Source organism: Miniopterus natalensis, chromosome 15 (assembly GCF_054644295.1).
Source record: "Miniopterus natalensis isolate mMinNat1 chromosome 15, mMinNat1.hap1, whole genome shotgun sequence".
NCBI lineage: Eukaryota > Metazoa > Chordata > Mammalia > Chiroptera > Miniopteridae > Miniopterus > Miniopterus natalensis.
In genome coordinates, this window is record NC_142095.1 from 2,613,566 (window position 1) to 2,629,713 (window position 16,148).

The following is a 16,148-nucleotide window of genomic DNA, read 5'->3' on the forward strand; positions in this document are numbered from 1 at the left end:
CTAACTGCCAGCGTGGATGTCCAGTCTAGCTGAGCCTGTAGGTGATTTCAGCCCCAGGTGACATCTGACCGCAAGCTCATGAGACTGCAGTGAGAATTGATCAATGAACCCTGTCAACCCACAGAACTGTAATGATAATAAATGGTTGTTTTAAGCTACTAAGTTTTGGGTTTTTTGTTTTTTTTTATTATACAGCAATAGATAACCAAGCCAACTGAAATAGAGGGATTACTTCCAAACAGGGAGAAAAGAATTTCTCTATTCAACTCTGATGCTGCAAGAGACATGCAGATCCTCACCAGGCACTCATTCGAGAAAGCTTGATGGGTGAGTCGATCATAAGTGGTTAGCTGGAAGGACAGAGGTGGTAGCAGCCTGCCTGTGCGGTCCCTGCTGGTGCCTCTGTTCTCACCAGGGTGCTGAGTACCAGGCACAGCCTAGAGGAAGTGTCTGAGCAATGTCAGAGTGGAACTGAGCTAAAATGTCTATTCTCTGTGTCCTGTTTTCATCAGTAAGCATGGTTCAGAGATATTTCTTTAGCAAGAATACCCGAACTTAGACATCATGTTCAGGTTAGGACAAAAGCCACACGACAGATCATGTAACAGAATCTGTTCCCCTAGCTCTATAAAGGAGCATTTACCTTAAGACACTGCAAATGCTGACCTCCCGGCAGCAATCATGGCTAAGTTGTGAAGGGTTCCTTCCTTTTTGTTCCTAAAGCCACCTTTTGTAACACAAATCTTTACAACACAAACCACTGTTTCCTCATGTTTGCAGCCTTCACACATCAACAAAGCTTCAACATGCACCCAGCTTCTCTAATGCTAGCAATGCCTGCTTCTGAAGATTGCTCCCCTTTCTGAGTGCCAGTCCAAGTTAGGAGGGTGGCCATGGGAATGGACCGGGCATCAGACTGAGAGCAGGTGAGTGTGAGGACTTGTACTCCAAATTAAGTTTGGCCACAAACCGGTTGGATGGCCTAAAGGCCGCCTCACTGGCCCTATTTCTCCCACAGGAACAAGGGGCTGGTTCCTAAGCAGGTGCTTCAGGTGAGTCTGTGACTGCGCCTATTGAAACCTTGTCCCCATCGGCTGAGGCTTTCCTGGTGTGCTCCTGCATCTCTCCATCACTCTGCCCTGTTGTCTCCATCACTCTTACTGTGGGCATGAGAGGTTGGTGTGCTTTAAACAGTTTTCCTTAATGACCCTCCATGACACAAACTGGTGCTGTTTCTCTGTCTTCATAATAATAAGAACAAAGAGACTCCATCCCTCATAAGCCTGGAAGCAACAGCCAGGGACTAGCTGGCAAGCTCCGAGCATACTAGTGTTACAATCCTACATACCCAACCCTGGGACACCCTAGAGCTTAGCTGCCATGGCTAATTTCCATTCCGCTGCAAACGTTTCTATCGAACAGGACAGGGAACTAGATTTCAGTGTGGGAGCTATGATCAGAATGTGAACAGACACTGGCTCTCCGAGAACAGCATCTCTCTTTCTGAACAGGGGTCAAGCACAACCTGGCAAAGCAAGGAGCTGTTACAGAGTTGCCCCTCATGGGTGAGCCTTTCCCAACTGACCAAAGGTTTTTGGGTTGTTGTTACTGTTTAGAATAACATTTTCCAGGGTTAATTTTAGGGTTCAAATTCAATTTTCATACTTTGTCATGATGCTTGCTTTCTCAAGACTCACTTTTGCCTTAACTGTGACTCTTACTCTTGCAAACATTTCAATGGAAAAGAACTGAGCCTCTCCTAGGCTGTATCCTTACTGAGGTTGGGAGGCAATGGCTGGCTCCCTCGGTGCAGCTCAGCTGCAGATGCTGCTCAGAGCGGGGACTGACACTGGCTGAGAGTGATCTGGGGCTAGATGCCCCGAGTCCCAGTGCTGAGAGCACAGTAAGCATGCTCTCAGAGGCAGCCACAGGTGAGAGGACGAGTGGGGCTCAGGAGGCCCTCTCCTCTCCCTTGGGCGAGCAGCACCCTGCCGTCCTTACCTCGGGCACTGGAAGGGGCGGAGGCAGTCATCTGGGACGGTGCTGAGTGGGTGGAACTCAGGCTGGAGGAGGACGGGCTCGCCTGGGACGAGGACAGGGCAGAGACGTTGGTGACCGAGCCCTGGGACCTGGGGTGGGCGTACGCGAGCTGCAAAGGGGGAAAACCAGGACAGGTCTGAACGGCCAGGACCGTTGAACGGCCAGGACCGTCGGGCTGGCCTGCACTCAGCTTCTTCATGCTGAGGTGCAGCCTGATGCTGCACCCTGGGCCTTGGTGGAGGCCAGGTTGATGGCTGGCACTGAGGGTCACCCACACCGCCCATGGAGCAGGGCTGCTGGGTCAGCTCTAGTGATGGTGCCCATGGAAGAAGCAGGACTCAGCCAGCAGGAATGCCAAGCAGGAGGAGTCTGGCAGAGGCTCCTTCCCATGGGGCCTGTGAGAGCAGCCAGGACTGAAGCTGGATTTCCTTCTTAGGAAATAAGGCCTGGGAGCTGCAGCATGGATGGTGTGGTGGCAAGGCACTTTTGCTGGCTCTGGGGGTTCCGGTTTCAGTAACTGCAGAACTAGGTAGGGATGTCAGCCCTCGGACCAGCCCGGCCAGCAGAGAGGCGAGTCCTCCAAGCATGGCGCTTTGGCCCATTCTCTGTGAACAGCTCTGGTACCTGCATGTGGTGGTACAGGTCCTCAGGAGCCTCGCCCATGGAGCCTTCACCCAGCATCACCATGTTTCCCGCTTCACTAGACGCGTGTGAGGAGAGAGAGGATGATGAATGGCGACCTGTGCCCATCAAGTTCATGGGGCTGTGAACAAGAATAGGAAACAGGAGGAAGTCAGACCTGGAGCCTAGAAACCTTGCTAGGTGGTGGGGGAACAGTAGATAAGGGTGCGCAAAGTCACCCCCAGCCTCAGGCACCACTGGTTTGGAGGGTTCCATAGCTAATGCTCATATCCATCTGAGGCCTGGAGCAGTCCTGAACCCCACCTGCTGCTCAGGGGCCCCGCTCAGGACTAATGGTAGCCTGCCATAGTGTCTACCTAGAGTTGAATGGTTCATGGCCACTCAGTCTGATGACAGCAGCAGGCTCTCAGGAGGAATGAGAGACATCCACTGAATCAGGTAACAGGCCTGAGGTCCCTCTTGCTCTGAATGTTAATCTGAGCCAGTAACCATCCTCTGCTGGGGTCTGCTCCTTGGTCAGGGTGTCTCCCTGGTATGGAGAAGTTACCAAAACAATTGTCTGCGAACCATTTCTGGGCTTCCTTTCATAGCTGTGGTCAAAGGCTTGCCAACAGCTGTCCTCTACCTATATGAGGCAGCCCCTCGTTCATTTACTCCTCCTTACTGGCCGAGCACCCACTCTGTGCTGACTTGCTGCTCACACTGGAAAACAAACCTAAGTGCAGGGCTCCTCCCCAGCCTGGCCTTCCTGCCCTGGAGGCTTTTAGTATCCTCAGTTGAGCCCAGGCAGACCACAGCTCCTAAGCTCAGAGCAGCCTCACCTCAATGTCTCCATCACCATGCTGTTCTCTTCCTAAAAACCAACTGGTGATCCTCATTCCCCTGGGGATCAAGTCCAAGGGCTTGACTGAACAAGGCCCATTAGGATCTGGTCCTGCCCACTCCATGCCCTGGGACCGTGTGCTGCAGTCACGTGGTTTGACCTGCAGTGACGACCTGGCCAGCTCGTTCCCACCGAGGTGAATGTTCATCCTGTCGGTCACTTTGCTTGGCTCTTGCTCCATCACCTCCTAACCCAAACTCTTTCCTGCCTTCAAACTTCTACTTATCCTTCAAGACTCACCCTCTTCCAGGTTCCCACAGTACCAAGTATACCCCTCTGTCAGTCAGGATGGCTGGGTGCATAGCGTGGTCCTTGTGTACACTGGTAAGAGGGCATGTGAGTGAGTACATAGGTACTATTTCGGACTTCCTTGGCTCTGACCTTTGATATTCAGACTTAACTCTGTGGAGGGGACACTCCCCAGCCCGAAGGCCATACCTGTGCCGGTGGGTCATCTTGATGCTCTCGGGGCTCATGGGGCTATGAGATGCTAGGACATTGCCCCGGGGGGTGCTGGTGCCTGAACATGCAGGACTTAGCTTGTCCAAACCTGGAAACTCCTGTTGAGAAATGAATGCCCCTTCATTAAAGGGTAAACAGCAAATACGTTATTAAGGGCTGAGTGAGAAGAGCAGGCTAATGGTAGAAATGTAAAAGAAAAGCAAAGAATCATACACTGTGAGCTGAACCAGAACTGCTAGGTCCTTTTAGGCAATGACCCCTTCATGACTGAAACACCCTCCTAACCACAGTGGAGCCCTAGGATGACCCCGAGAGCACACATCTGGAACAGGCTGAAGGTGGTCTGAGCTCACAGGAGGGTGTTAACAGGCTTCCTCACTACAGAATAAGTGGAACAGATGCTGGGACGATCTGGTTATCAGCTGTCAGTCAGCAGACACCTCTTACATAAGGACTGGGGTTGGGCTTTATTGAACTGCTAAATGGACCAGCTCTTGGTGACCTGGTCAAGCTGTCTGTGACACAGTTTATGGGGAGACAGGACACAAAATCCTGGTGTAAGTGACTGAAGAACAGCGCAGTTCTACTCCAGCGTAATTAACTTCTTATGTAGTTATCTTAGCAGCAACTTTGGCCCCAAAGCCTCCTGGGTGATAGCACATTGGTTTGTGTCCCTATTAGTGACTCTGAGGAAACAGAAAGCACAAGTGACCAGTGTTCTCAAGTTCTTCCTAAGTCTCCTGAGATGTTTCTGAGCTTGGCCTGAAGCAGCAGCAGGTTTTCAGCCTCTCCATCCAGAGCATGCAGAAGGCTGAAGCGCACTGCAGCTGGAGAGAACACCTCCTTGTGCACCCTACACCTTGACGACTGTGGGCGCGCATTCTGTGCTTTTTGCTGCAGTGACCTGGGAGCCTGCATGGCAGAGAACCCCTATGGCCAGACTCTAGCTTGCCTGAGTCCTTGCTGTGACAAAGAAGTCTGCACACAGCAAAGACCAGCCAAGTCAGCAGGAGATCCAGTGAGGTGAGAGGTAATGGAATATCCATCAGAGTCAGTGACACTGCCCAAGTTCTTCACTAAACGGACATTCAAATTTTAAGGGGGAAATATAAAAGACTTTTTCTCAGCATTTTTCACCTTGAAAAACCAAGGAGCATCATTACAGAAAGAAAGTTCAGGCTCCGTGGTTTTCCTCTGGAGAACGTGCCCACTTCTCCACCTACAGACAAGTTTCGTGTTTTACTTTCCATGCTGTCCATCCACACTTGTGCAGGAGCAGGCTGAGGCCTGAGCTGAGAGCCTGGAGGACTCAGCTGACCAGAGCCTCCAGCCTCCAAGGACAAAGCAAGTCAACTCCAACAGGTCAGGCTCACTGAGTCTGAGGGGTCCACCCCCTCAGCTCCCCTGGGCCTCTTCAGCCAGTGGTGTTCCCTGAAGGGAATTTCCTGCCCACGACAGTCTTGCCCAATACTGACCGGCCGGCTCTATGCCCCGGCCTCCTTGCCGCTTCTACCTAGAGGTCCTGGGTAATGAGAAGGGAGCAGCAGGTAACCTCACACTCACGGAGATTTGGCAGCCAGCTTGTTTGGCATGAAGGCTTCTCTAGAAAATACCTGGGGAGTTATCTCTATTGTTGAAAAGGGGGTGAGGGTATGTGAACAGGGGTTCAGGCCATGTGAACCCTGTTCTCACCCAGTTATCATTCCCTGTGAGACCCATGAAGGGAAAACAGTCCTGGAATACAGACCCTACTTCTGCTTGTGAGCATGAGTCCTTGGGCCAAACCCTGCCGTGGAGGCCTGAGCCAGGCCAGAGTCAGGGAGACCTTCTGGTCCGGAGTTAGAGTCTGGGTCCTGAGCCAGCCCAGAACCTGCCTGACCTCTCTAAGAGCAGCCAGTGTGAAAACACTTTCCATTCTAGGCTTTCTCAGATGTGAGCCTGGGTCACCAGACATGTTGGAGAAAGAGGGAGAGAGGGAAGGAAGGTGAATAGAAGGAAGAGAGGGAAGAGGGGGAGGAGGGAGGGGAGAGGATAAATATGGGAGGGGAGGGGAAGGAGGGGACAGAGGGGAGGAAGAGGGGAAAGGGGGGGAGGGGGAAGGGAGGAAAGAGAGGGAGAGGGGAGGAGGGAGTTGGGGAGAGGGGGCTGGCTTAGGCTATGCCTTACCTCTTCAGGGTCTTGGGATGAAAAATATCTCCAAAAAGATCTCTACATGTGGACCATATACTTTAGCTCTTTTCCTTCTCATATGAAAACCTCTCTTCACCGGCACAGTACCTTGAAAAAATGTTCTTTGCCCTTGAGTCTGACTTCTCCTTAGGGAGGGAGTGAATGAGGGGCTCCTGGGCAGCCTTCTAGATAAAATACCCACCTCTGTGGTGGAGACAGCTTTCCCTTCACCCTCCACCCCCGCCCATTTTCCTTCTGCTTGTTGCTCAGGTCTGGAGGGAGTGACACCTGGTTCTACTGCAGCAGAGGCAGGGCAGGCAACAGCTTACATGGTAGAGACTGGCCCGCATCATCTGGAACTGATCGATCAGCTTCTTATGCAGAGGGCGCATTTCTGGGTGCACAAACTTCTCGTGAACTGCCAGCCCAACTCCAAGGACATGGACCTATTAGGTGACAGACCATGCCACTCTGTTAGCCAGGGAGCAGCCCTTGAGAACTGCAGCCACTCTGGCACATGGCCTTTCCCTCCTGGCCACTGGCCTCTAAGCCCTGCAAGACATACCTGTTCCTGCATGAGCTCCTTGAGCTGGGTGATCTTCTCAGCATCTCCCGGGTGCTTGGTGATGTAATCTTTATCAAAGAAAGCCTGTGAAAGGAAAGGCCAAGTCTGGAAGACTCTTCTCAAGACTACTACTTAGAGGAGCCCAGCAAGCTCGAGTGTGAAGGTGTCACCTGAAAGGCAATCAGGCTATCTCCTCACAGGTACACATACCAATGCATCTCTAGTGGCCTGCTTGAACCTCCTGCAATCACAGGTATGTTTTTTGTATCTAAGAAGGACCGATGATGGTTAAGGCATCTAAGCCTGGATGCTAGTCCTATCCTGCAGGGCTGGTGGCCAGGGTGTGGTGGTGTGCCTTAGCCAGCCCCCAACTCACTTCTTGTGAAGGGTTGGGTTCCAGGATTCCTCTTGGGGGCCACTTAACATGCTTCCAGAATCAGAAGGATTACCTATCTGGCAGAGTTTAGAGAATAAAAAGAAGAACCCTCCCAGAGCTGTGCCAAAAAAACAGGGAGAAGGGACCTTAAGCCTCATCCAGGAACATCGTCAGCCAGCTGAGGCACAGCGGGGAGAGGGGCAGTTGGGAAGGCTGCCCTAGGAAGCTGAGGCCACTCACCTCTTGGTAGCGCGCGATGCCTCCATTGACCGCAGCATCGATGACGCCATTCAGGCACATGCTGAGCAGGCTGACGTTGCCATGCACCTGCTTGTGCTGGTACTGGCCAATCAGCGCCCGCAGCTCCTGGTTCTTGTTCTCCACAACTTGGATGGCGTTCTCCAGAGGGCTCACCTCCACCTGAGGGCACAGCACACAGTATCATCACAGGCATGGCAACCCCTCCCTTATCACAGTCCTGTGGAGCTGCTTCCCTGCCCTTGTTCCTGTGGACTCGGCTCCCTGGGCCCTTCCTAACTTTCTCTGCTGATTTGTAAGTACTGAGAAGTGCGGCCAGTAGTGAAAAGAAATGGTTCTGAGGCCAGGGAGCTCTGGCTTTCGGAGCCTCGGAGGACGGTTTTCTCATCTGAAAACTAGGAGACTAAAAGTACCTGCTGACTCAGGGTGTTGTGAGGACTAACTGAGGAGGTGCACAAAGCCCCGGCGCAGGACTAGCCTGTGGGAGCCTAGGCCAGGCAGGGGGCCAAAGCTTGCTCCTTCTTCCTCCAGTCCTTAGAGGAAGGTTCCCAAAGCCAGGGCCAAGGGAGCAGCTGTGAAGATCAGCCCCACCTACAGCATGGCTCACCAGTTCCCTCCTCTCCACTTCAAACCACCGAGAGATGCCCGGCAAGCTATGCGTCAGGGTCAGCGTGGTGCGCTCGATCCACAGGCTCTGCAGGAGGGCACAGGTAGGTACAGGCATTAGGCAATTTTTGCCATACCCGCCTGCCCAAAGGATAACGCAGGGACAGGTTCCCAAGAAAGTGGGGCTCGCCCTGCTCACTAGGAGCACTGCCCAGCTTTCCTAGATTGGTTCACCTTGAATTCATTGTCCTTGTCCTTGGGGCCTTTGTGAAAAGGCCTGTCGTACCGGAACTTCCTCACATTGTTGACACGGTAGAAGCTCTTGACGCGATCCGGGACCCTGTCCATCTGCAGGACATCCACGTAATCTGGAATGGGCGTCACTGCGTAGATCTGCAAGTCTGGGAAGGAAGTGAAGGGGAAATCCAGACTTCCAAAGAGGTGAACCTGAGTGGGTGACCCATGCCATCCCCAAAGGAGAGAGGAACATCACAGCCTCTGTTCCCTCCTGAAGGACAGGTTAGTGCTCAGGGGGTTGGTCAGGCCCAAGCACGGTCAGACCACGTCTCCCAATCTGCAGCCCTTCCCTGAGCCTGAGGCGCCTCCTGAGGACACAGCCAGGCAAAGCCGTCAAACCCCAAGAGTTCTCCAGCCCCTTTTATTCACGAGGTGAAGGGGTCAGGGGTCAGATGCCCACCCCACAGGAGTGAGAAAGTTGCCCAGGCCTGGGCCTGCCCACTGCAAGTAAACTATTTACTGTAAAACAACATTTTAATAAAATATTCTTGCCCAGCCAGCATGGCTCAGTGGTTGAGCGTCGACCTATCAACCAGGCAGTTATGGTTTGATTCCCGGTTGGGGCACATGCCCTGGTTGTGGGCTTGATCCCTGGTGGGGGATGTGCACGAGGCAGCTGATCAATGACTCTCTCACATCATTGATGTTTCTCTCTCTCCCTCTCCTTCTCTCTGAAATCAATTAAAAAAATATTTAAAAAAAATTCTTTGGGGGTCTTTGTGGAGAGATAACATATGAAAGTCCACCTGCCCTCTCCTCCCCCAGAATAAGCTGGCCACAGTCATGAGGTCTCCAAAGAAGCTGTGTGAGGGGCATGAGGGGCCAGTGTGACCCCAAGACCACAGGCACTCCCCATCTTCTCCCCACTCCCTCCGTTCCATCCCCAGAGCCTCACCTCAGTCCTCCTGACAGATACTTGGGATAGTAACAGATGCACACAGGAGTGCAGCAGGGCACAGAACTGGTGATGTCCCTGTGGCAACAGTCCTGGTGGGACCCCAAATCACCCTACACAGCGATTGCTCCTGATTACCTAGGAAGGCCCTTCAGAGAGCAGGGTGGGGACAGGCAGCAGTCAGCCTGAGAGGTAAAGGCCCCTTGAGGGCTAAGGGCATGCCAGGGCCTCCTCTGTGAGGCACGAGTGCCCTGATAAGTGTGGGCTTAGTGATGAGGACACGCTCTGGTTCAGGACTTATGGATAACCTAGATTATGAGGCCAACAACATGGAAGGGAGACAGCTGACTGGGTGGGCCTCACCTTACAGGGCCCCAGCCTTCTTTCCCCACCAAGTGTGAAAGGATACACTGGGCATCACACTGCAGGATGGTGTCGTCGGGGTGGTTGGGGTGCTGCATGGCAACGGCCTGTGGAAACTCGCTGAGCATCCTCTGCTGGAAGGCCTCCAGCCTCTCATAGTCATGGCCGCGGCACACATATTCTTTGTTCTGTGGCAAAGAGGAGAGCACTCTATGCCCTGCCTACAGCCCCACCTCCACAAGGGAGTCAGCAGTTACTCATCTCACAAACAAGTCCTCGGAGCCCTGTCTACACTCAGTCCCTGTCCTAAGGGAGTTGATGGTCAGGAAGGGGGAGGGGAAGAAGGGACAAATGCACTAGGATGTAGCAGCTGGGAGGGGTCACAGGCTGCAGGAAGCTTGGAGGAGGAGGGAACCCAGGAAGAGGTGCAAGGTAGGGGTGAGATTCTGGAAAAAGCCATGCCTGGAAAGAGTCCTGAATGGCCCAGCTGGGTTAGCCTGGTAGAGAAGAGAGGGGAGAGGCAACCTACCATGGGTATAGTGACAACCAGGGCAACAACAGCCAAGACAGGAAAGGTGCAGCTGGAAAGAAGGTATGTGTGGAGAACTTGTGGGTGGGTGACTGGAGAGGTCTGCAGGTGTGTGCTTTTGAAGGGTCACTTTTGTCAGCTGGGAGAAACCATCTAAATGTTGTCCAGTGGCCAGTAGGTATTCAGGAATTGTTTATCGCAGCAATTCCTTGACAAATGTCTCAGGAAAACAAACTGGTATAATTCTAAATACACATTACTTAAAACCTGCATTATATCATATTTGGTTTGGGTTAGGTCTCATTTTCCCCCCTTTGTGGACTGAAGTCATGACAAGGCACCCTCAACTCTGCTGTTTGTCTACCTCACAGCTGGGGGAGGTTCCTCTGAAGCCCTCTGGTCACATCCCTCTGCCTGCCCAGCAGCTACCTTATCCACTTTGACAAAGTAGTGTCAGGCACTGGCAGCCCCTCTCGGCATGTCTTTAAGGGAACAGATGGGAAGAAATTCCACAGGGCCAGCTTTCGCTTCCTAGTACAGGGACGATCACAGCCAGGCCTTGGAGGACCTCAGCCTTTTAGGAATAGGGTATGTCCCCCCTTCCACTGTTCTCTTACTAAGGGAGAACTCAAGATAAGGCTGGGCCACATGTCTGGATGGATCAAGGGAAGGGCAACACCAGAATTGAAGTCAAGGTCAGAAGAGGCAGGTTGGCCTCTCCAGTGGAACAGAACAGTGGTCAAAGGACAGCAACACTTCTAAGCCCCTTGCCTGATAAGCAGAACTGACAAAAAACGTAATTATGAAGAAGTGGTGTTTTCATATCCACTCACAAAGGTACAATCCTCACCAGTATCTGTTCACAGGTCAAATGAAGAGAAACAGATTCCCCTAAGAAGGCAGGGCTGGATGTTTTCCTGTCTCTGTGCAGATTATTAGATAATCAGGCTTGTGAAGTGAGGTAGGCAGATGGTCCAGAGAAACCAAGCTGACAGAGCTAAAGTAATCGGTGGCCTATGTGCTCAGGGAAGACCCAGCAGAAGGAAAGCACATAGCGTTGACCTTGAGGCTTGTTGTCAGTTTCAGGTTTGCTCAGGCGAGAGCCCCCGCACCCCGACACAAGACAGATCTGGCTGCCACTGCTTTGCACATGGTCCTTGCAATCTACAAGGCAAACAGCTATCTCCTCTGCGACTTCTTCCATTTGCCACAGATGAACTGCGCAGTGGAGAGAAGGGAGGGCAGTGTGTGGCTGGGCAAGGCTGATTTGTATGCATGAAACATTGCTCCTAGGGACTACTACTTATGCGGACATAGGGACAGATTGACAGGTGACATTTCCCAACAGCCCTTGCTATTCTTCTTCCATTACTGGCACCCTTGAAACCACATCTGAACATTCAGACTGTCACTGCAGCAGCGTTATCTGGGTGGCTCAGGTACAGGTTCTATGCCAGGTCCCACTTCACATAATGCTCTGAGAACCCTGAGACACTGATGTGCCCTGTGACATGAGCATGAGGGGTGGGAGCCAGGTTGAACCATGACTGAGACCTCCTGTTTGGCAGGGACAAAAATGAGGGACACCAGGGCCTGGTTTTGTATCACATCCAAAATAATGATGCTTTGGAGTAAATTGTGGTTTATGATATATAAATAATGGGACTGAAAAGGAGAATAAAATGACAATAAAGCATACTTCGCAAACGTGAAATGAAAAAGAAATTACAGGGCCAGAATCATTTGTCAAAGGACTTTCTAGAGGTGCTTTTGGTTTCTAATTTTTGTAGAATCCCTTCTTCCTCTCTGCTGACTTCTATCTACCTCCATTGCTGTTGCATGATCTATGCTGATGTGGGCAACAGATATGCCACTTCTGAAATGCCTGGGCCTATGGTGCCTGGAGGGTGAAGGAGGCCGAGCCTTCCTGAGGAGGTCCTCCACTAACTCATATTCTGCTACCAGAATCACTCCTGTGGAATAGAATTAAGAGCTTCCTGGGGATCACAATTATGTAGCATGTGCTGGCTGTCCCCATCAGCATTATTAGTTCCTACAGAAATCATTTTTCTTTTTAGCCCAAGAACTGTGCAAACTGACCTGCCTCACATCTGAGATGTGGTTAGCCTGGACTGGCTTTTTAAAAGGAGCACTAAGTACAGATGACCTCTGATGTGCTCATTACCAAGCTTATTATCACTCACTGGCTAAAGAGATTTCTCCAGTAAGACAGGATCCCAAACATATCAAAGGGATTCTATGAATTTCCCATCTGCTTATTGAGACTTGTGGACACTGAACTTTAGTCAGATATTGGAACTGGTGATAATCAGAGCTCATCTTCGGTCTCAACTGCAGCCCCAGGGCCCTTTCATAAGCACAGCTTCACAGAGGTCATCTGAGAAGGACATATCCCTATGGGCTATAGCCCACAAGCCCAGGTTGACTCCTCCTGGAGCCTCTGGGTTGTGTTGAATAAAAAAGAAAATCACAACTTTTCAACTGGTGTCAGGACGTCTATGCTCATTCACTCCCTCCACTGTTTATATCCCAGCCCACCCTTCCAGGCAACAGTGGAGAAAAATGTCTGTTTTCATCCTGGGGAGAGAAACAACTGCCCAGAAAGGCTTTCCACAGCCAAACCCAATGTTTGACAACTCTCGCAAGCCCCAGGAGCGAAGGGGACTGTCTTCCGAGTTGTCTCAAATCAACAGTTCTCCATCCTGGCTGCACAGCCTACAGTGCAACCACGGGGAAGAGTCATTATCTTAACTGGTGAACCCTAGAGGCCAACCTACTGCTGAGGTCAGGGCTGTACTAGTGTCCTATCTGGCTGACACAATCACAATGGAGGATTCTAGGCACTGAGAGCGAACGCTGGAAGGTTTCTAAACATACTTATGTGACATTCTCAGACCCAGGTCATTTCCTGCAGGAATTTGGCTGATCTAGTAAGAAAACCACCCTCATGTTTCAGGTAGCTACAAAACAGTACAGCAGGGCAAAACACGGTCTAAAATAGGCAGCCAGTCCAGGCAGGTAAAGCCAAATGCCTTTTGTTGGCTTAGTCCTTCAAAAAGAAGTGTTCAGTACAACAGGGAAAAAAGTTCACACAAAAAAGAGGACAGGTAACACGAATTCTGTCTGAAATAGCTGTGACTACCTCATGGACTCACCCGAAGGAAGAAAGGAAACTTCCTGCCATAGAAGCCGACCCGAAAGAACTCAGGCTCCAGGCGCTGCTGCTCCATGATGCTATCATAGTAGCTGGCTTCCATTTTCTGTGAAGAGAAAGGCAGTGGTCTCAGGTTGGCTTGACTGCTAGTGGTCTACAGCAAGTCATCCAGGCCCAAGCAGACATTGTCTTTTATAAAGAGAACACAGCAACTCAGTCTAGATGAGAAGTGAGCCCCCAGCCATGACCAGCCTCCTCTTCCATTGTCATCTGATGGTGGGGTGGGGACAGGCCTGCCCTGCAGCCCCGATAGGCTGCTCTGTGTGTCCTTCCCAGTGGGTGGACCCAGCTCCACAGAGACTCAGGCTTCTTGCACTTTCAGAGGCACATGTTTATCATGTGCATTTAACTCCCCTCCCCTGCCCGGGATTTCTGGTTTTGACTGATTCTACACCAACTGACCCTGGGCTGGTGTTGCTTATAGGTGGCTAACAGCAAATCTCAGCACCATTTTGCATTAGTCCAACTGCGGTGCTTTTATTCATCTATCATGTAGCTAAAAAGGCTAATAGAGTGAGGGAGCCTCAATTGCATCACTGGTACTAGTTCCAGTTTAGGAGACTTTAAACTTTAAAAGTTGAACTACTATCCATGATGTCTGGCATTTCCAAGGTACGTAAATTTTTAGTCTTGGCTGACCCGGCTCTACATTCAGAAAAACTCACTGGACTCTGACTGAGAAGAAAGCTCTAATGTATTTAATCGAGCCTGCCTGCCAGGAAGGAGAGGCCTTCAAAGACCAGTCAAGAAGCTAATGCTAGAGAACCATGCCTATTATATAAGCCCAAGTCCCAACTGGGATCAGAGAATGCAGTAGACTAGCCACACTGATAAGGGTACAGGAAGGTGAGCTGAGATTGCTGACCTCTCATTGAACTCAGCAGCTGTTATGATTCAGAACCCAGCACCAGCAACTAGGGAAAATTTGGTTGAGACCTTCAAAGTCCATAGGACATTTCACTTAATTTTTGAATATTTTGCTTCAAAGGAGGGAGTAAGAATGAGGTGCTTGAAAATGACCAGGAGCTATAGCAGGGAAAGATGTTGCCAAGTTTTCAGAGGAAGCTTCCTTGAACAAAATGATTTCAGGAAAAGCTTCTGCATGAAGTCGCACTGCTGCCTCCTCCTGGGTCCCCTGCTCTGCCCGGTGTATGCTTCTCCTGTCCCTAAGCACCAGTCTGGATCAGATAGTCATTCATCAAGTATGTGTTTTGGTTCCCCAGCCAAACTGCAAGGATCCGGAAGGCAAAAACCTTGGCTTCTGCTCCTCCTTAATGTCCAATAGCACGGAATCAAAGGGCTGGGCCTGCAGTGAATGCTCACTTGGAAAGTGATGCCAGCGGAGTCCTGGCACCTCCAGTTCAGGCTGGGGTGGGGAAGGGGCAGAGCTCACCCGAATCCAGCTGAGGCTCTGGTAATCGTAGAGGCTCTCATACTGACAGGCCAGCTCCCTGCACAGTGGGATTCCAAACTCCCAGCTCTGTATCAGAAAGAGGAACAAGCTTTAGCACCCCAGACATCTTCAGAAGGGCCTGATCCCACATCAAACACATTGGAGGACACAACCAAAGGCCTCCTGTAACTAACTCATGTGTCACAGAGAACATACACTCAAAACCAACTTGCAGAGTACAGAACACCACAGCTTTCCAGCTTAAGGCACAGCTCTCAGGTTTCCACTCAATGTCTCCACCTTCAAGAGGCCTTTTCCCTGACTACCTTGTCAAGGTCAGGCACTTCTATTCTGTTTCATTACTCTGACGTCATCTTATTTAAAAACAGTATTTACATTTTTGCTTCATTAGTCTCAATTAGATGATAAACTGCATGAGGGCAGAAGCCCTTATTTACTTTATCCTCAAAGTCTAGAGCAGTACTAGGCTCCCTAGCTGGTTTGGCTCAGTGGTTGGAGTGTCAGCCTGCGGATTGAAGGGTCTTGGGTTTGAGTCCTGTCAAGGATACGTACCTCAGTGGCAGGCTTGATCCCATGTGCGGGAGGCAACCAATCGATATGTCTCTTTCACATCAATGCCCCCCCCCCCCGAAAAGCAATGGATAAATTCTACTTGGGTGACGATTAAAAACAAAACAAAACAAAACAAAACAAAACAAAACAAAACAAAACAAAACAAAACAACCGATTTCCATTCAAGTCAGAGACAGCCACTATAGCTCCCTGAATAATCCAATTTCAGTCTTAAGAACACGCTTAAAGCTGAATAATGAAAGAACACCTTCAACAAGTTACATGCTCCAGCCTTTCCAGTGTATGGGCCACAAGCAAAGGTGGTGGGCAGAGGGCCCACCAGGAGCTCTCCCAGAGACGGGAGCACAATGGCCTCCCGGGAACCCCAAGGAAGCCTGAGCCAGTGCTAACAATGCCTGCCAATCCCGAAACATCGAGTCCAATGGAGGATAACCCCAATAAAAAGGCCTAGGCTGTGCTGTGAAGAAGAGAAATCCAAGACAAGAACAGGTACCAGTAAGAGGCAGTACAAGGATCCTTTGGCTAGGGTTAAAATCCATCCACTTCCACAGCCCAGTTTCTATAGCAGATTAGGAAGTCGCATCTAGTAAACATAAGTGGGGGCCCAGAAGCCCTGCTGTAGGAGCATTAACATTTACAGATGTGCAAAGCTGGTATGTGGAGTTGTCTCTTACACCCCCAAACTGTAACTGGCTTCCAAACACAGAATCAGCTGTCCCCCCACAAGAGAAAATCATGCTGCCTCCAAATCTGATGCACTCACATGAGCATCCACCCACTCACCACCTCACGTACCACGCTCCACAGCTGCTGTCGTCCCAGTGTTGCAGCAGAAGCTGAG

At 50.9% G+C, this 16,148-nt stretch overlaps 1 protein-coding gene across 1 annotated transcript in view; it reads right to left on the bottom strand.

Annotated features, from left to right (window-relative positions):
- The window catches only part of DOCK3 (dedicator of cytokinesis 3), a 164,362-nt gene that overhangs the window by 10,386 nt on the left and 137,828 nt on the right, over positions 1-16,148 (bottom strand). The window contains exons 38-48 of the mRNA XM_087825076.1: positions 14,714-14,800; positions 13,262-13,366; positions 9,603-9,744; positions 8,236-8,402; positions 8,003-8,089; positions 7,378-7,557; positions 6,762-6,845; positions 6,526-6,642; positions 4,004-4,125; positions 2,665-2,803; positions 2,002-2,149 (exon numbers count right to left, since the gene is read on the bottom strand). Coding sequence (XP_087681202.1) covers positions 2,002-2,149; positions 2,665-2,803; positions 4,004-4,125; positions 6,526-6,642; positions 6,762-6,845; positions 7,378-7,557; positions 8,003-8,089; positions 8,236-8,402; positions 9,603-9,744; positions 13,262-13,366; positions 14,714-14,800 — 1,378 coding nt within the window. The remainder of the gene's footprint in view (positions 1-2,001; positions 2,150-2,664; positions 2,804-4,003; positions 4,126-6,525; positions 6,643-6,761; positions 6,846-7,377; positions 7,558-8,002; positions 8,090-8,235; positions 8,403-9,602; positions 9,745-13,261; positions 13,367-14,713; positions 14,801-16,148) is intronic.